This window comes from Azolla caroliniana, unplaced genomic scaffold (assembly GCF_043228905.1).
Source record: "Azolla caroliniana isolate FFs.n. ecotype wild unplaced genomic scaffold, voAzoCaro1.0.p SCAF_18, whole genome shotgun sequence".
Taxonomy (NCBI): domain Eukaryota; kingdom Viridiplantae; phylum Streptophyta; class Polypodiopsida; order Salviniales; family Salviniaceae; genus Azolla; species Azolla caroliniana.
In genome coordinates this window covers 183,070-203,709 of record NW_028230453.1, presented here as the reverse complement: position 1 = coordinate 203,709, position 20,640 = coordinate 183,070, and the positions used below count along the sequence as shown (strand labels likewise).

The window sequence follows — 20,640 nt, the reverse complement described above, 5'->3', positions numbered from 1 at the left end:
GATCATGTCATTGAGTGCATATTCAAGATTTCTAATGGCTTTAAAATATGTCCCTCTCTCTACCTAGGTAGGTAGAGAAGATGAAAAAGTTGTAGCACATATAATTAATATAATTGTATGCTTTTACAAAAAAGAGAGGATGAAAGATAAAGGAGAGATGTTTGTATTATTATATAGGTTTTCTCGTATCACCTTCTTTTGCAAAAATATACTTATTTGATAATTTACTTACACCTATGAAGTATTATGTGATAATTGCTTTCATTCTTTTTGGTGTAAACGGTATCTTATTGCGTTAGCACACATAGACTTCAAAAGTATTTTGTTGAACAGGTTGATGGTCAAGAGGAAATCAATAATTTTGAGATAATATACACCACTACTTGGAATTTGAATGGTGCATGAGTATAATAAAAACAACATTGGATTTGGGATTTTCAAGAGAGAATGAAAGTTGGTAGTTTCATGGAAAAGGATTACAAACATTCTCCTTTAAATCATGTAGAAATGTGGTGGAAGTTAACAAAAGTGTATGTACTATGTATCACCCACCACAATGGAAAGTAAATCATGTGACGTGGAATAACTCAAGAATGTAGCAACAACTATATTTAAACCAATATTATCATATTGAGTGGATTATGGATTTTAGTTATTCAAAGAACATTAGTTATAACATGGTGTTGGAGCAAGCAACATTCATTACGGCAAAGTTTTTTCATTTGGCTTTTCCATTTTTGTTGTAGGATGTAGACCACAATCGTGTTTGTGATGAATTCCCAAACTTTGTGGGGACTATTGGAATTGCCCGAATGTAAGCTCATGTCAATTATAGGTTTAGTGGTTAGTGGAATGTGAGGTGGTCACACAAAGCACATGCTTGAGAGGAGTCTGGAATGTGTGTCATATGTTCTCTATCTAAACTACGACTACAAAAAAGACTTCCAAGGAAAGCCTCCCTAGAAGAGACACAACTCTTTGTGTGGATACGTTCCCTTAGCACCCCACTTTATGAGATATATGTAGTTGGGGGAAATCACGTCCAGCCATGGGACTTGCTTTTGCCATATGTGTGCGTGTTTGCTGGTGGGTTTTTACTTTTCATGTATGTGTAAAAGTAGTATATAACCTTACAGTCAGTTACAAAAAAGGATGGGAGGGAGGTGGTGAAGGGAGGCCTATATCTGTAATTTGAGAATATGAGAAGGCCATTATTTCTCAAAGGTTTTGCCAAATCTTTAGAGTTTTGAAAATTCTCGACTAAATCTGTGCTTTGCAAACCCTCTCTGCAGTAAAAAGCGTCTGAGAGAGAGAGACACACACACACACACACAGAGGATCGGATCCTTCGCTTCCTACGGTCTAGCCATGCCGCGCAAACGCTTCGCTTCGCATTGAAGCAAATCTCTTTGTCTTTCCTTCCCATGGCCTACTCTCCCTTCGCGCTGTGCGTCGTGATCGTCGTGGCCGCTTTACTGGTCGCCATCGCCATCGCTTTTACTTATGAGAGAGCTCGCTATGGTTATGTCTCAAGATGCAGCGTCTGGAAACCATGGCATCCTCGTGTCCACTTTGGATGGCTTCTCTCTCTTCGACTCATTGCATTTCTCTATTGTTCCTCGGTTCTGATCTACGATTTTGTTCTCTTTGGACCCTTCATCTTTGAGTTTTATACACAGTGAGTCTCTCTCTCTCTCTCTCTCTCTCTCTTCCCTCCCCCAGTTCATGATCTTTCTCTGTTCTGATGTATGCGTCTATCTTTTGTTGTTGAAGGTGGAGCTTTACTATACTTATTCTGTATTTTGCGGTAAGTGGTGATTATATACATCCTTTCCTTATCAGTACTTTAAATATGAAAAAGCAAATACCTTTTTTGGCCTGAATGGGCATTTTCTAGCGTTGAAATAAAGCCAAAAAGCTCAGAGTTTGGGGAAATGGAACTCAAAGGAATGCTCAAGGTAGCGGAAAACAACAAAATAAAATATCAGTTCTACATTAAAAACAGAACCAATTGACATGGAGGGTTCATGCTTAAACGTAATGATTGAGCACAAAGTTTCATATGAAATCTTACTTCGGCCTGGCTTCATCCTTCTATTAGTGTTTGCTTTCTTCTCGGTTTTAAGATCGCTACATTTTTGTGGATATCTTTATGTACCCTCTCTGTGGACAAAGTTAGTGTTCAACGTCTTTTTAATTGTGCATAATGGTGTCTTCACCTTTGTGTTACGAAATATGCCTAAAATTTGCTGTATTTCCAGCTTGTTTACATTCATGCTTTTCATATTGCTTGTTGATTGTAATTATTGGTAATTGCTGTTGAATCAGGTGGCGATTGTTACATCTATAAAAGAAATATGGCATCATAGAAACATAGAAGAGAAGAACGTGTTATCAAATGGTCTGCTCACTGATCAACATCTGACTGATGAAGAATTTGCAACAAGTATAAATGGATCACATCCCATTACAGAAACATACTTCAATTCTTTAGATGAAGCATGTGGAGATGGATATGCAACTCATATTCTATATCAAGTAAGACTATAACAGTTTGTCTGTAATTGGCCAAGCCATTTCTCGTTCTTATATTTTTGTCATCTGGGAAAGCCCTAGAATACTCCAGAGGTTTTCTTTATTTTCCCAATCACCCCTAAGTTTTGTTATTCTCCCTAAATGCTCTTGGTCAAATCCCCGAAGGAGTAATTATATGTTTTGTTTAAGCAATTATGTATGTAATTCGTCCACTTTTTTCGATTACAGCAGTTAGCTCAGAAAATAAGATTATGAGAGTTATTGTGATTCAGACTGCCCTTGGAGCTGCCCTAGTCACAGACATAATCTATTGGAGTTGCATTTTCCCAGTCTACTCATTTATTGATATGGTGAGTACAATCTCATGCATTAATTTTGTACAGTGTTATTTATCAGATTGTACAGAAGAAAGCTGTTTTGTGTAAGGATAATGTTAATCATTTATTGACCTATGCTCTTCCAATAACATATATTATGAGAAGCTAGATAGATTATGTGCTCCATTGATATTTTAAAGCTATGTGGGGTTGAACACCAATCTCCACCTTTTAAATATTAATCATATATTCAAAACATTCATGCTATAAATACCCTGCCCTTCCTTTGGCTCTATTGGGAAGCTGCATGTAATGGATCTCAGCATCTATCTAGTTTTGTATGAACTAGTGGTATACTTTCATATACTAGTGCATGGGTATGCGTGAAGGAAAGGATTGGCTTTATAAGAAAGCTTTCTTTTCATATAATACCTTCATCACTTGTTATTCAAATAAATTTAGATGAATTATATATTCTCTCCTCCATTTGCAGATAGAGATGAGCATGCATGCAGTCAACTTAATTCTTCTCCTTTCAGATGTTGCTCTGAATAACATGGTACATTTATTGGTTTGGCACTGACAATTGTTGATTTTTGAAGGAGATTTGGTTGAACTTGGTCATGGTGTTTCAGGCATTTTATTTGTTTCGAGGAGCATATTTCTTCATCTATACATCAATCTTCATATTCTTTACTTGGACTGTACATGCGTTAGGAGAAAAAGAGTAAGCCACTGTGATCCTCAATCTCACCTTTGTGATCCATTATTTGAAGGAAAATGGTTTGATGCAAAACAAATCAGAAGCATGTGTAGATATTTGAGATGTTGTACGACTAATGAACGTTATCTCATAGGTGCTTAGCTTATGTTGGACCTTAAGACATTGGGAAGGGATATATCCTATAGGTTGCCAGTTGTGCACACAAATGGGCTGCCTATTTCTATAAATAAGTTAAGGCTGAGATACAACGTTGAATTAACTAGAACATTGATATGAGTGTGTCTTCTTCTTTTTGTCATTGTTCACTAGAAAGGACAAGATATTGAGTCACCAAAGATGCGTGCCTTGTGTAATTTACTTATGAAATGGATATATCAAAAGTCTTGATTGTAGGGGTGCCGTATAGAAGACCGTTAGTGAAATTCACAAAATGTGGCATTGCATTGTGAATGTGTATATATATATATATATATATTGTTTTGTGTTTCTCTGAGCTTGCCCATATCAATTAATGGCACTTTTGGTACCGTTTTTATGTATTGTTCCACGAACTCAGTGACAGTAAACTAATGTATGCTTGACGGGTTGTCTTCTCCCCATGGATCTTGTTGATGCTCTCATATGCTGTGTTCCCAGAATTGGTTATTCAAGAGTATAACTTTAGATCTTGAGGCATTGGTTGAACAATGTCATAGAAAAAATGCATTGTCATATGCCGAAAACCGTAGTCAGATTGACATTCTATCTTGGTAAAACAAACAAGTGAAACTTTGTAGCATTAGAAAACCTCCGTAGAAGTAAAGTAATATTTTATAGTCCTCCCTCTCCATGCATACTTTGGATAAAGTGTATACACCTTCTCTCCAGGACCTGTGTGCAATTTTTGTTAGGGGGAATGTATGTAAATTGTGTCTTATCAATTAATGGCACCTTGTATAAAGTGTTTCTATGTAGTGCTCCATGAACTTGGTGATAATAAATTGTTAATACCCTTGAAGGCTGTCTTCTCCTCATGAATCTTGTTGATTATCTCATATGCCATGGCTCCACAAGCTATACTTCAGGAGTACTGTAGACGTTGACCTCATGGATTGAACGATATCATAGTGCAAAATCCATTGTCATATGGCTAAAACCCTACTCAATTTGAGATTCTATCTTGGTAAAACAAACAAGTGAAACTTTTATATCAATAAAAGACCTCCTTGGAAAGTGTAAACACCTTCTCTCTAATGCTTGTGGGGAACTGTCAGTCATCCTTCCAACATCCAGTCATATGGATTCAACTCAAATAAATTTGGAATAAAGGGAAGATTGAATCTATAATTCTGCTTGACAGAAAGACCATTACTACTATGAATCCCAATAAATCCTGATAGAGACCATTGCTAGTATGAAGGGTCAAAAGTTGTCATTGTATCCTTGTATAGAGTATGCAAAGACGATGTCAAGATATGGCATGGGCAACGGGAGAAAAGTGCAGTAAGAGCATGTTGTACAAAGGGAATCTATAACTCTGCTTGACAGAAAGACCATTACTACTATGAATCCCGATAAATCCTGATAGAGACCATAGCTAGTATGAAGGGTCAAAAGTCGTCGTTGTATTCTTGTATAGAGTATGCAAAGACAATGTCAAGATATGGCATGGGCAAAGGGAGAAAAGTGCAGTAAGGGCATGTTGTACAAAGGCTTGAGATTTTGTTCGAAGTGGATGTAAGAATGGAAAAGCAGAAAATATTTAATCAGCAACAAAGCATAGCTCATATTAGAAGAGCTCACCATCAGCAACAAAAGGGCAAGGGCTCAAGACCTGCTAAGCTAAAGGAGACTAAGAAGAAATGATGGGCTACAGTGCATGGGAAATGCTAAGGAAGTGTGTGCATATAAATCAAAAGTCCACATTCAATTTGCTGAAATCCGAAATTTTGTTTTATCTGGCAAGAGAATGCATAAAAACTGTAAAACGAGCAAGAGAGCTCATTCTCGGGTTGGGTACTATGGGGATTCAAACATGTAGGCTTTGACAATAACTTGAACAACTCTGGGTAGTGAATCATGAGGGCACATGGGAGTTCTACGATGACCAAGATGATATTTTCATTGCTTGTAGACTTCCTACACCGAATTAAACATAAAAATGTTCAAATATTGTAAAAGCTCATGTAATTTTGATTGATTCTCTGAAAGCTTATTTTGATTTGTGGCACTAATAGTTGTTGTAATGGTTTAATGTAACTATCTCTCTTAAGTTTACTTGATTTGTGAAAATTGCAATGCATATTCTTACCGCAAATTGAGTGGCAAAGGGGAGGCAAGCCAAGCTATCCAAGTCATGTGTCATTTTGATGCTTGAAAATTGTTACTTTAGGACAAGTCTTGAAAGTTTTGTTTCAAGGAAACAGGAAGAATTAAGGTGACAATTCTTGACTTTAGGACAATTTGGACATCATTATTTATTTCAAGATATGTAGGCAAAGGTATAGAACAACGAAGGCTAAGTTTTTACATGTGCATATTGGGGAAAGATCTGAATTTGAGTATTTGAATTATTGAAATTTTCTGTGTCAGTGGGGAATTATTAACAGTCTTTTGTTGGTTGTAGATGGCCATATTCTTTTCTTGATGTTTCAGTAAACTTGGCACCTCTATGGTATGTATGTAATATATATGTGTGTTAAAGCTACAGTACTTATCGAGATCTCTTTCAACTTGTGTAGTGAGGGCCTTAATAAGTTCTTTTTTGTGTGCCAGGTATTTTTTATTGGGCATTGTAACTTTCATTGCTTATAGCCTTGTTTGGGGGATTATGCATCTCAAGCAGATATGTGTGACTCGATACACATCTCCTATTCTCCCCATGAACTAAATTGGCTTAAATGTTCAATCTTCTGAAATTTTGAACATCTTCATAATCTATATAGAACTAAAAGAAAAGTTTGAAAATGATTTTTGTGCATGTAAAGAAAGGATTCACAATATTGTGAATTTCATAGAAATAACAAAGCTTTGACAATGACCTAGCTGCCAATTGTTTCAACAATTCACTTTTTCAAGGCAAATACAAGGATGAATTGGCAATGGGTAACAACTATTTGATAAGGGTTTAGGGTTTAGGGTTTACTTCACATGTAACAACTATTTGATAATGTGGATGTTTTAAACACTTATTTAGGCAGTACTCATGCTAGTAGGTCATTGGAGGCACTCACAGATTCATCAATGGGTGCCCCAAAACACCAAGTTTGTAGAGCAACATGTTTACCATTCATGCTTCATGTTGGCTTTGCGAATTGATCTATAGACCTCAATTGCTCATTGTAAATACTTTTGATGGTGACTTGAAAGATTCATTTGGATTTAATCATTAAAATAATATCTGTTCTTTGAAGTATGTATATGGTGACCATATGTTACCTATTACACTTAATGTGGAGAACTTCAAAACAAACCTTTGTGTTAACATAAATGAAGAGTGATAATATTTCTCTAATATCATACCCAAAAATGAAAATCTTCCGAGGCACCTGATGAAGATAGTATAGGCAATGACACAATATAGGATCTCCAAGTAATAAAGACAGGTATACACCACACAGTCAGTGATCATTAATTGTGTATATATTTGTGAAGTGTGATCATGAATACACTCGGAACTACAATATGACATAAGTCATGACAAATATACCACCATTGACACGGTCTTTAATTCCAAGTGCAAAATTTTTATCTTCCAACAAAAAGGTTATTGAAGAGCATCAAATTGATTCCTCCCTTAGCATGAACCTTCTAGATTAGCCTACAACATATCCCCTTGCATACACCATGGCCCAATAATGATATAACCCCCAAGGTTCATTAGTCTATGGAAAGGTTCATGAATTGTCTCCCACTACTCGGGAGTCTACTAGTAAATAGACACGTATACATATGTATATATACCTTGCATTTATTTGAAGGGCTCCGAAAAACCTTCAGAGCTAATTACTCACCGGACGATATATATGTATGTATGCTTTGTTATATTTTTGACGAGGAAAAAGAATGGGGATATCTGCCATCCTTCTTAGATCAATCTTTCCCTCTCCTCGATCGCGTCTCATTGCCCGTAATCGTCCAACTCTACAAGGATGTCGTCTGCTTGGAGCAGACCATGGAAACCTTGCAAGAGACAGAACTCCCTCCTCGAGACATCCCACTCGAGGTATGTGTTTTAATCTAAACGTAGATGAAAGATCTATGCAGGATAAATTAGTTCCATGGAGAAATGTTGGAAAGAAGAAGAGTTCATTCTATCTTAAGAATCAAAGAAGATTCTGTGTTGGAGCTTCTGCTAGAAAGAACATATCCGATATATCACCTTTTAGGAATAATAGCTTATCAAACTGTGAAGACGTGGATGGAAACGGGGAGAGAAATTGTGGAGTCGGGAACAAAGGTAAACTTTGGGAAGACAAAGATGAAAAAAGTGGGAAGCTTTGGGATGAGGATGAAAAAGACAGAAAGCTATCGCAAGGAAGGAGTTTGAAGTCAACAGAAGCTAATAATGTCTCGTCAATCCTTAAAGAAATGGATGGAAAAGGCGAGAATTCTGGTCAAGTTAGGGGTAGAATGCTTGAAACAGAAACACAGATTTCTCGTGGAGGGATTTTGAAGAATTTAGAAGATTTATTAAACCGAATGGAAGCATCTCCAGATGTATATGAAACTTTGATAGCTACAACATGCTTGAGGTTAGCTGAATTTTGTGACGCTGCTGACGGAGACCCTGCAAAGATTCTGTCATATGGACAGAGAGCATTAAAGGTATTCAAACCTTTGGAAGTTTCATGGGAGCACGCATCATGCTTGCATGTCACTGGATATGCTCATTTCAAGATGGGTGATTTCGAAGAAGCAGTACTGAAACTAGAACATGCTCTTGAGATTTTGAAGAAATCGAATATTATATCTATTGGTGAAGATGAGAAATGGACCCTTGGGCATGCAGTCGAAGCTCTTCTTGGACAAAGCAAGATGGCTCTTGGCCGGTATCAGGAAGCATTGCCCCATTTTCTGCAAGCAATTGCTATACATGAAGAGGTTCTGGAACCAGGAAACCCTAATCTTGGAGCTTCGTATCTGCAAGCAGCGGAGGCTTTTAAAGAAGCAAAAGACCCCGAGGAAGCAATATCTTTCTGTTTTAAAGCGTTGGAAAACTATAACAATTACTATGGAACAAACTCTTCTCAAGCAGCAGATGTACGGAGACTTATGTCAATGGTTTACTTTGATCTTAAAGAGTTTGAGGATGCTCTATGTGAATATGACATCGTTAGACCCATCCTTGTGAGGTTAGGAAGGTTTGAAGAGGTCGCATCTATGGATCTGGCTTCAGTTGAATCATTGTTCCAGCTTGAAAAGTATGAGGAATGTATTAAGAGATTGAAAGATGTTGTTGAAGCCACAGCTGAAACAAGTCTCTGTCATGGAAACGCATTCATTATGCTTGCAAGATGCTTTGCTATGTTAAAGAGGGGCAACAGTGTTATGAAGTATTGCAAGAAGGCATTGACTTCGTTGGAACAGCAAAAGTGTTCTTTAGACATTGGGTCAAGCTTGGTAAGCCTTGCGTTGGTTCATCAGCGACAACAAGAGTACGATCAGGCAATATCTGTATATAAGAAAGCCTTGGAAATATTTAACCAGTGTTCTGAGTGGCAAGCCAGACCAGCTGGAGCAGATGTAGAAGGGCAGATAGGCTTCTTGCTTCTTCAGATTGAAAAAATTGACGAGGCTTTACCTTACTTAGAGAATTCAGTTGCCAAAAAGAAGCGTGTCCATGGATCTGAAAGTGAAGAGTTATTGGATGTCTATAACCATCTTGGAGTTGCATACTCAGAGGTAGGGAAGCTTGACCAGTCATTGGAGCAGTTTGAGGCTGCAAGGAAAGTGGTCTCTCAAAATTCCTTGGAGGTTGATGCACTTACAATATCTGTACATAGTAACCTTGCAAATATGTATAGTGTGTTTGGAAGGTAACTAGCACTTATTTATGGTACCGATACTATTTTACTCCGTTAAATTTGTTTATAATCTCTTATCCTCACCGCCCATCCTGTGCAAATTAATATTCATGCTGCAGGTTTGATGAAGCAGTGGAGTGTCAGAAATTTGTGGTAAAATCTATACAGGAAAACAAAGGTGTGGAGACCATGGTTTCTTTAGAAGAATCTGAGGAGATTCTTAAAGAATACTTACAAGAAGCAAAGAACAGAATGAGAAATGATGACTCAAAGCCACCGAACTAAATGGTCTACTTTGCGTATTAAGTATGAAGTCAGCTTGCATGAACCGCTTTACAGGTTATCATCTGATTGTAGGAAAAATCGATTTACATCTGTTAGACTCCATAGTTAATACATGTTTATTTATCCTGTCCAGAATGGAATTTCCTATTTTATACCTGAAGAGAGATGTGTTTTTTACAATGAACCAAAGAATTTAAAAGTTTATATTGGCATGACAACCAAGTCAGACATGAACAAGTCTAATATTAGGAGAAGATCAGTTACAAGAATCTTCTGGACACACGTTACAACAGTGTTTCTTATGGTTGATTGGCAATGGTGTTATGAATTGTAAAGATGCTTTTGGCAAAATGAGTCTCTACTGATAGGAACATTAATGTGAGGTCAACTAAGTGATCAGCTTGCATGTGGTTCATATCTCCTTCCAAATTTTGAGGGCCAAGAAAAGTCAGTTACAAGATTCCTCTGCACATGAGTTACAAAATAATTTGCTCTAGCTGAATCCCAATGGTGTTGATACAAATTCTAAATGAGTTATCTAAGAGGAAGAATAGCATGAGTCTTGCCTCAAAGAAAAACTAAAAATAGGATATAATTTCAAAAACAGTATGGTGAAAGTGAATATGATTAGAAATGTCCATATTACCTGAAAATATGACGCCCAGAGGCACAGCCATACCCCCAGATAGTCAAATGAACTATCTGAAATTATGTAAAGATTGTCTGTAAACCCTAACACCAAATTTCCAAGTTTTGCTTTTAGAACTGAAAAGATTTTCCATTTTTGCCATCGATCTTGTGCCCAAGATCTTTATCATCATAAGTGTAACCAACATAAATCTTTTTGTTTAAATCATCGATAGGGATCAACCCGGACTAACGTAAGTGTTTCTGACCTTTAAGGAGAGGTTTTTGTAAACTTAATGTATAGAAAACATATGTGTGAATGCCCATATACACACAACATTAAGGGTATAACATTACCTCAAATTTGTGAGGTTTTTGAAGACTTCATCCCCTAATCTTGTTACTGTAATCCACAAAACAAATTGTGATTTGTCTCTTTAATTTATTGTGGTGCCTACACTTTTGTAACAATATCCATATATGTATCTTTCAGATGAGTGTCCAAATTCTCTTACAAAATGCAGGACGTTCCCTGTAAATTGTAGCACATCATACCATTTCTTCAAATTGTTTGGTATTAAAATCTGAAACAACCAAATGATGCTAAAGATACGAGCAAACCAATGTCTTTAAATTTACTAGCTCAATATTCTTTGGAATGTGTAATCATGGCATCTTATATGGCGATGCCCTCCCCCCCACCTCTCACTTCAATGGGCGGCTCTTAGCAAGGTCAATCAACGCAATCATGACTTGTTTTGGCTGCATTTACGTTGAAGTGCTTCAAGATGGGGCAAGGGGTTTGGCTTGGTGTATTATTGTTCATGCAACGCAAAGGGTTGACATGTAGATATAATAGATAAATTTGTGAGTCACCTTATGACAGCTTTGGAAATAAAGATTTTGGTGGTGTTTGAATATCTTTAAAAGCGTCACATTGGACATCCAAGGCCAGAAGTGACGGATGGTTAAATGGCAGATGGAGGTATTGTTATTCCTTCTTGGTGCCAATGGAAACTCTACACAAAGTGGCATCTAGCTTCGCGCAAGGTGTAACTAAACTCCAGAGTCCCATGTTCAAGTATGAGAGAATTTTGCATGCGCAAGATGGCAATATAACCTTTCTCCCCCTTATGCCAGCAGAGAACGGGTAGAACAGATGAAAATGATGGTTCTCAAAGGAGAGGTTCAAATTTGGCATCAATGAGTGCGCGAAGGTGTATTTTGGAAAGGAAGTTTTAACGCATTGTTAAGCTTGACACATGTACTTTGAAGAATATACAATACGGAGATTATTACAATGCAAAAATGATGAATCCCTGTATAATAAATAAACACTTCCAGTGAGACAGTCGCAACTATATTACACTGATGGGTAAAGTGGTTTTAGAATCAATTGGTCATATGTGATCTTCAACGAATGATGATGATTCTTTCACACCAAGAATGTGGTGTACTTGTTGAAATTTTGAGATTAACGCTAAAATTACTATGATACAACATTCATCAATCATCATCTCAAGGGAAATCCAAAAGCCACATTGCAATGGGCATAACCTTTGCGCTTTTTTTATAAGTCATGTGTTAGCATAATATCTCGCATGAATCACAACCTAAGCATCCAGAGAAGAAGAGTCCTTGCTGTCAGTTCTGGGTGTGGCATCTGAGGACGATGATGTGGTCTTTTTTGCTAACAAGAAGTGATCCTCCTCTAACGATGACAGCGAACATCCGGATTCACTCTCATCTATATCAACCATAGAAAATGGCACCGAGCCGCGAATGAGGAGCAACTCCTCCAAGACCTCTCTCATGCAAGGCCTCACGTCCTTATCGTAAGCCAAGCATCGGAATGCGAGCTCTGCAACCCTTTGCACCATTGCTTTCACACTCGACCTTCGATGAGCTTGCAATGACTTATCAATTATGTCATCTAACCGCCCGCTGCCTATCTTTGCAACAGCCAGAGCTGCAAGGTTCACTTCTTTCTTCTCCCTTGAGAAATCAACTGGTTTCAGGGATGTTATGATCTCAATAAGGACAACTCCAAAGCTATACACATCGCTTTTATCTGAAAGATGGAAATTCTGATGGTAATCAGGGTCTAGATAGCCTGGAGTACCTTGTGGAACAGTTGAGATGTGGGAACATTCTAAAGAGGGGATCGTTCCGATACGGGAGAGCCCGAAATCGGCGACTTTGGTGTTGAACTCGTGGTCGAGCAATATATTGCGAGACTTCACGTCTCTGTGAAGCACGGGCGGGGTCATGGAATGGAGATAAGCTAGGGCATCGGCAGTCTCTGCTGCAATGGCAAGGCGTGTGAACCAACTTAGCCCTTCTCCCCTCTCTCGTTGCAAATGTTCGGCCAGAGTTCCATTGGAAACAAACTCGAAAACTAACAATGGCTCTGAGGACTCAACACAATAACCAAAAAGCCGAACTAGATTCCTATGCTTGACAGTGCAAAGCACACTAAGCTCATTGACCATTTGCTTGTAGCCGATTTGGGTGTGAAAATGATGGAGTCTCTTCACGGCTACTCTACGTCCATCTTCGAGATTCGCCGAATACACGGCTCCCGTGGCGCCGTTCCCCAGCTTCTCATTTGGTGAGAAGCCTTTTGTTGCTTTATGAAGTTGCTTGTAAGAGAACAACTCCAACCCAGACAAGAGACCTCGAAACATGTTTAAATCCCCTTTCCTCTCTGCCATCCTTCTCTTCATTTCGTCGCACCTTTCCTCCTTCCTCCATCGTAATAGCATCGCCCCTATTATCACTGCAGCTCCGATGATGAAAGCTGCTGTAATCACCCCTGTCCAAATTTAAACCCCTCTTCAGTTTTACAAAACACCTTGGAAAGAAAGAAAGAAAGAAAGCTGCCATACGCCATAGATTCTACAAAAACAGGAGAGTTTCATAACTAAATAATTAAGTTAAGGACTAGAGTACACCCTTTACCAGTTGGATGGATAAACTTATTTACACTCTCGATGACCAAGCTATATATAGACAGGAACTTAAAAAGAGAAGTCTTAGACAGTTTCCCACTTATTGATTTCCACATTTCAATTCGCACCTAATGCTATAATGAGCCTCAAGTACATATCTGGATAGATATACCGAGTCTCCCATGCAGAAATCTCATTATCTTGAGCATTGTGGAAGCATGAGGGAAAGTAGGCTCTTACCTAAATGGAAAATGTCTAACACCTCTAGTGTAGTACAATTAACCTCTAACACCATAGCTATGTATATGACTGACCATCGTGCATTTTTGCGTTTTACCACCCATAAGTCCCATGGATCTAGATATAGGTCTCCCATTAACCTAGCATAAACATCTATGGTCTGGACTCTGAACATAGACCTAACCTTTATTAACCCTTACGAAAATATAGTTATCTGTATTCTCATAACTCTCATTTAAATTTTACAAGTCGTAAATATATTGGTTGTGATGGTGAACCCTAATTCGTAGGTATTCAGAGAATTCACAAGGATTCCTGTAATATTAATATGAACCTTAATTCATTTGAGTACATAATGTAACGCCTTTGTAATGACTATTTATATATTCACACATTCTGTCAATATAAGACACTTCCTGGTTTCTTTTAAATTATTATTTATAAAATAGTAAACATACACTGTTGCTTCTTTAAAAAAATCAGAGTGACATCATCCTAAGGGGGGTTGCTCTAGGCTTTAATTAAACCCTAAGAAGTATACTCATAATATATTCTACGATTTTTACCAGCCAAAAACACAGTGGATTCGAATACTCCGAAAACATGTGCTTTCTTTCCTTGGTGCCGATTGGTTGATCCTGCGATTGAAAATGGACAAGAACACCACATTTCAGAGATTTTACAAAAGCAACACATAGTTATAAAAGGTTTTACATAGTCGAACATTTGCAGTTTTCCTAATAATGTATGCAGATGAATTACCTTGGAGACATTGAACATATCCATCACCCGAATAAGGCGGATTGCATTGGCAATTAAACCCTATCACGCCTGGCCTTTCGATACATTTCGAATTGGAAGAGCACGAACATGGCCCCTCAAGATACCAGTCAAGATTAAGCCCGAACTCAGCATTGAAAGAAGAGTCTTGAGCATGAGTAGAATATGCCCAAGACGTGAATACTGAGCACCCGAACAAAAGAGTGTAGTTCTCTAGACTCGTAAATCCACTGGTGAAATCTGATCCGGACGAATGCAAACTATTGAAATCTGATGATTGCGAAGAAGGAAACCTGTTGAAAAATGGTCCCCAATAGGGTGAATTGTCAAGCACTTCGCAGCACATCTTTTGATGTGGCAATGTCGAGCAATTAGGGTTAGTACTTGTATTTAAGCTCAGAGGGATAGTGCAATTATAACATTCTTGCGAGCAGTTATACAGTTGGAGGATATTGTAGGTGGAGAGTCTAAAGGGGGTATCAGTGAGGTTGAATGAATGCAAGTTGTTTGATCCACAATCATCATCATTTCCATGAAGGGGGTTTATTCGAATCATTTCTGGCCCAAGACCAAGAACCTCATATCGTTGTGGCTGTTGTTGTCGGTGGTGCGAGTATAAGCTTATCCACGCTCTCTCGGAATCACATTCAAGTTCATAGTTTTCCATGCCATGGAAAGGTTTTCTATCTTCACAACTCGAGTTTTTTACACAAAATGGGTAAATTATGTCCAGATTCCCACATTTTTGCTTTGGATTGAGCCCATTGCAATGAGAAGAAAGATCAAAAACTAAGGTTAGGGTTACTATTGGTAGTAGCAAGGGATGATAATGAAGAAGACGAAGCTTAGACATGATCACATCAGATGCTTTGAAAGATTATAGTCTTGAAGAGCTACCATAGTGCAACACAATACCAGTAACAAGCTCCGAATTAGCTATGGCGACCTTTTTTCCCTCTCCGTCTTCTTCTTCTTCTTCTTCTTTGGGGACCTCTTCTTTCTTCAGGTTTCATGGAGATTTGGTAGAGTGAATTTGAAAGGGGTAGATGAGTGGAGAGAGAGAGATAGAGAGAACAGAGTGTCTCAGTAGGACGGTCTAGAGAGAGGGGGGGGGGATAGAATCTAGAGAGATGATGTATGTCAGTTACAATCATTATGGCATCATACATGCATGGCACCCTCCCCCAATAAAAGGAATAGAAAAATATTGGTCAAGTCCTTAGCCTTATTTACCTTACCCCACACACACACACACACGCACACTGCCTCTCTCGTCTAAACTTGACCTCCACAATCGGCCCTCGCTTGACCTTTTCATTGCCTTCGCTACCTTTTGTTCTTACTTCGCCGTCACATTGACCAACCTCAACTTTGATACTTCACCTACTTACGTTTGACTTCTCTCCGTTTGTTGGCTTGGTGGTCTCCACTATATCATTAAAGTCATAACATTAAGAGAGTTGTTGGTTATGCCTCATCTCTTAGAGTGTAATCAGTCCTCCGTGGAGCTTTAAAAAGATATATATCTTTCTATCTATCTTATTAGACATTGATATTGACCTCCCTGTGACTAAAAAGACTAAGGCCTAGCTTTATGTCCAAGCCCAACCTTGTTATGAGCACGCATATAGCTTTGTTATGGGTTAATTACGTTCTCATCATAAATTTCATACATTCTTCAACCTGGGAAAGGGCATGCTTTGCCTTCAGTTTTCTTATGGTATTTCGCCTTAACACATACTTGGTTTCATTATTTATCTCAATCTTGGCATTGAGTTGATTTCATCCAACTCATACTAAACACAAACTTGACTTGCCGTCTAGTTCAAACATGACATTAGTCTATCATCATCTTGGTCTTATTCAAACCTATCACTTGCTAGCCAACATTGGCCACCTTGTATTCATAATCACAAGACTATCATAATGTACTTGACACATTCAACTAAGTCAACTAGTTTCCCATATTCGATTGTCAAACTTGCATCCACAAACAACAAAGGAAAGTGAGATCCTCTGAGTGATAATCATAAATGTATCTCACAAGTCACAATATATGTGCATTAGAATTACACATATAATACATATTTGTATATAACTTTCAACATAATAATAAAAAAGTGTCATCCCAACATGTTAGGCACGATTGATGTCTCATGTTAGCCATAAATGTTGTGTAATGTTAGCCAAATGTGCTTAGTCTGCCATGATATATGTTAACCTTCTCGTGTGATATTTTCAGTTGTAGGTGTTTGGTCATTGCATAGTGGCAAAGAGTTAATATGTCCACAATAACGATGACATTTTTCTACATATATTGTACATAAAAGACTTCAATCGAAGCATGTGTTAATTCGTATTGCTTTTCACAACTTTCGAACAATTTTGTGACAAAATGGCATATTTGCTTAATCTCAATGCACACTACATTATGCTCCTTACTCTAGATTAGACTCTCACAAATATCAAAACTTCATTTAACATATTAAGTTGGAGTGTGCAATTGAAACCTTTGTTGAGAAGACACTAAATTATATTGAATTGGGATTCACGTACATTTGTGTATAGTCCTAAGGCACAAGTTATTCAAGGAAGATTGGAAAGTGCAAGGTAAAGATTGATTACTAAACAACTACCTAACTATTGTCCATACTGTAACGTAAGGACGGTTGTTTTCGTTGCGCATTGAAGAGGGTTCTTAGGCACCTTACAATTACAGTTTTGTAATAGAGCAAATGGTTAGTCTATCTTTTTGTTCCGTAATTGAATGGAGGCTGCCTTTTGATTGATTTATTGAGGCTACTTATGATTTTGGGACTTAAAAAAAAGGCGGTAGTCCCCAATCACATGTTACGGTGCTACTTTATCAGTAAGTCTCTCTCATTAAATAATGTATGCAAGAAAATATTTCATTCCAATCAACATCTCTCTCATTTTTTGTATATTTGCAATCCATTGATCATGCAACACGACTCACGAGTACCTTTTGCAATTTTGTTGGCCATTATTATCTTCACAATAACATAATATGTAATGAGTAAAAGCAAAAAGCCCAATGCCTATTTTATAAGGGTTTTTCATGCCTTACATGTTGCACCACCAACCTTTGCATATATAATTAAGCCAAAGTTGATGTGTAGGACACACAACAATTCACTAGGGTGTAATCTCTTTACCTCCAATATTTATTTGCATTGCCTTTTTCTGATGCAATTGTGGTTTTTCCAGCTTATTGTTTCTTGCAAAGGAAAATGTGATCTCATTTTATTTTTGGGATAGGTACATCTCCTTGTGTTTGTAGTGCTACCTTTGCATATGCATTTCGGGCAAATGCAACATGTAGAGAGGATAGACCAAAGACTTTTGTCTACCCATCATATACATTTATTATGATTGCCGCCTTTTGGAAGGCAATATTACTATTTTCATACCTTTGGGTGGTGAAAATGAACATGTGGTGTCATCTATCATGAGAAGTGCAGTGTGGAATACTCAATAACTATATCCCAAGTAATCCCTTCCACTTAGCATTGTCTTCTGATGACACAATACCATCATTTTTTACCCATGTGCCTCGGTTAACACAATACGCCTCTAACCGTTGGAGTGCGTATGTCTATTGGTCGTAGTCGTAGGGATATCGTTTATGCCACTAAAAACACATCATCACAAAGAGACAAAAAAAAAACTTTTCTCATATGGTCCCCATATGTATATTCTGGATTGTAGGTAAACAATTTTGTCTCATTAAGTGATAAAGTTTCTTCACAATTATTTGAAGAAATGATAACTAACAAACATTGTTTTGTGATATGCTTGATGGGTAATGGACATACTGATCAAATCACGATTTTGTTGTGACCCCATGTGCTTTTGGCTATATACATGAGGTGTATTAAGAAGACATGGACACGAATCAATAACAATTAATCTAGAAGGGAATGAAAGTGGAGCATGGATTGCATTGTGATGACAAAGTAAGTTGTCTTTACATCTATTGATATTCAAAGATTATGCAAAGGAAAAGTTAGAGATACAAACGAAGAAAAAAAATTCAATAGCTTGATTTAATGTCATCAACGAAACCCAAAATCTTGCCTTTCTTTGTAATTAACATAGATACATTTGTTTGAGGTAGTGGCTCACACGAGAGGTTTCTTGCTTATGACAAATATTCGAAATATAAATAGGGGGGAGGGTGGGTCTAATAGGGGAGCAATTCCATTGATCTAGGAAATCTTTTACTTTGTGTGTCTTTGTGCCTCGGGAGTCTCCTCTTAGAGGGAGAGTTTGAACAAAGCCTCTAATATGGCCAAACTTAATTGAGCTTTAGCCTAATTGTGTGGTTTTTCTTTTTTGATGTGCATCATTAATTAGTCGGATTTTGCTGGGGTTGTGCGGAAGCTTCATCCAAAAGCATGGGAATATATTTTCCCTTTAGTAAAGCCTTGTGCAATTCTCTAATAATTTCAATACTTCCTTCCCATATACACCTAAACATCAATACTAACAAGTTAGTCATCTTTAGTAATGTTGACCCTTTCTTTGAAGCTTAGGTTGCTTGCAAGTTGCCATCCTAATGTCATAAAATGATTGTTCTAAAGCATTATTCATGACAATGACAGCTTGCGTTGACCGTTCCATTCAAAACCCTACATGGAAATACTCATAAGCATACATTCCAATCTCCTACTCTAAAACTATGATTATAATGTTCATACGTGAAGAGAATATGTATAATTAAAGGAACCAATGAGATATTTAGAAATGAGCTAACCAATTAGAAGAAACAACTATGTTTTCACCCTCCAAATTATCCATCATATCAAGAGATGAATGGGAAGGATTCGACAAGTTGTTATTCGCATCATTAGCAATAATTGTGACTAATGCTTTAATTCATTTCCTACCAGAAAAGTGCTTTATTATATTCAAACTTTTCTATAAACATAATAAATCTCAAAGTTTTAGGCAGTTTTATGTTGATTGCTTAAAGCAACTTGTTTTCTGACCTTTTGTTGTGAAAATTTGAATTTGCAAAGAAACTATCATTTCTGTGTGCTTTTGGATAAGAACAATCATAAACGGCTTACACAAGCATGTAAAATATGTCCACAAAATCCAATGAACTTTTAGCTTTCATTTTGTGCATATCAAATAAATATGTGGGTGTGCTTGTCACATGTGTACAGTGTATGTATATACATGTTGGTGTGTGCGCTATTCCATAATGTATAGATTATAATGCAAATTTTTTTATTAGCGTTAGTCTCTCCGATCTTTGTTTTTTTTTGCCAAAAAACACTACTTCACATTAGTTTGCAAACAAAATACAACAATGTTCAAACACTAAGATCCACAAGGACTAACCTTTGAGGGATCGATATTACAACAACTCCAAAAACAATGAAACTAACATTGTCCTTCCCCCCACAAATCTGGTAATAATCTCGATTCCCCACCCCCTCTTTTACAACAAAATTATCCCACCTACACTTTTACAACAAAGCTATACAAGTAACACGACTGCAACTATACATATTTACATCCCATGTACAATATTGGGAGCCGTTGGCGGAAATAGCCATTTGGGTGCTTGGTAGCTCCACTTTGGCCATGTCGAAGATTTGACCATCATGGGAGAACCACCCCATTTTAGCAAAAACATTAACCTTGCCATTTTTGCTTCATCTGATTCCCCCTAAATCAAGTCATACTGTTCGCGTGGCCAGGCTACTAGCTCGAAGCAGATATTAAGCAACACCTCACCGCTTGGGAGTTTTTGATGCTGAAAAACAAACTTGCAATGCTTGGTCCAAATGTGCCAAATCGATAAGCATGCCACCATAAGCCATATCTCATCAAAAAATTTAGAGTTTGTGCCAAGTCCTACTCCAACACGCTGGATATCCGATCTTTGTTAGTTCTTGTGTCTTACGAAGAAAATGTTATTGTGCATATATGCATTTTTGCATTGGTAACATCATTGGATGTGCTAATTTATGTTTCATGTGTAACTATATGCGTGTTCATCCTTTAGAGTCAAGAAGCTAATTATGGCATAATCACACATTGTTGGGATTGACATCCATCAAGCTTTCAAGAATGGCCCTTCAATCCAAATGCCTTGTAAACTCTAAACATCATAGTTCGCCCATGTCAAATTCCTGACCAAT

At 37.5% G+C, this 20,640-nt stretch overlaps 3 protein-coding genes across 4 annotated transcripts; 2 read left to right on the top strand and 1 right to left on the bottom strand.

Annotated features, from left to right (window-relative positions):
* Positions 1-1,349: 1,349 nt before the first annotated feature.
* On the top strand, positions 1,350-6,643 carry LOC147851900 (uncharacterized). The gene is made up of 8 exons (XM_087334458.1): positions 1,350-1,678; positions 1,774-1,807; positions 2,329-2,538; positions 2,808-2,885; positions 3,346-3,411; positions 3,488-3,579; positions 6,182-6,229; positions 6,331-6,643. Exons 1-8 carry the CDS (start codon positions 1,425-1,427, stop codon positions 6,443-6,445), a joined length of 897 nt encoding a protein of 298 aa, XP_087190584.1. The 5' UTR covers positions 1,350-1,424; the 3' UTR covers positions 6,446-6,643.
* Positions 6,644-7,589: 946 nt separating this feature from the next.
* LOC147851899 (protein KINESIN LIGHT CHAIN-RELATED 3-like) lies at positions 7,590-10,068 on the top strand. 2 transcript variants are annotated; one of them, XR_015531474.1, is made up of 3 exons: positions 7,590-9,593; positions 9,701-9,920; positions 10,000-10,068. XR_015531474.1 is itself a non-coding variant. In XM_087334456.1 (2 exons), the coding sequence occupies exons 1-2, from the start codon at positions 7,621-7,623 to the stop codon at positions 9,864-9,866; spliced, it is 2,139 nt and encodes a 712-aa protein (XP_087190582.1). In that variant the 5' UTR covers positions 7,590-7,620; the 3' UTR covers positions 9,867-10,068. The 2 variants fall into 2 exon arrangements, 1 of the variants encoding a protein (XP_087190582.1); XM_087334456.1 differs by having other exon boundaries at positions 9,701-10,068.
* A 1,737-nt stretch (positions 10,069-11,805) lies between these two features.
* On the bottom strand, positions 11,806-15,502 carry LOC147851898 (wall-associated receptor kinase-like 21). Its single transcript, XM_087334455.1, has 3 exons — positions 14,447-15,502; positions 14,251-14,322; positions 11,806-13,308 (listed from the first exon to the last, which is right to left on the bottom strand). The coding sequence occupies exons 1-3, from the start codon at positions 15,315-15,317 to the stop codon at positions 12,107-12,109; spliced, it is 2,145 nt and encodes a 714-aa protein (XP_087190581.1). The 5' UTR covers positions 15,318-15,502; the 3' UTR covers positions 11,806-12,106.
* Between the last annotated feature and the right edge of the window lie 5,138 nt (positions 15,503-20,640).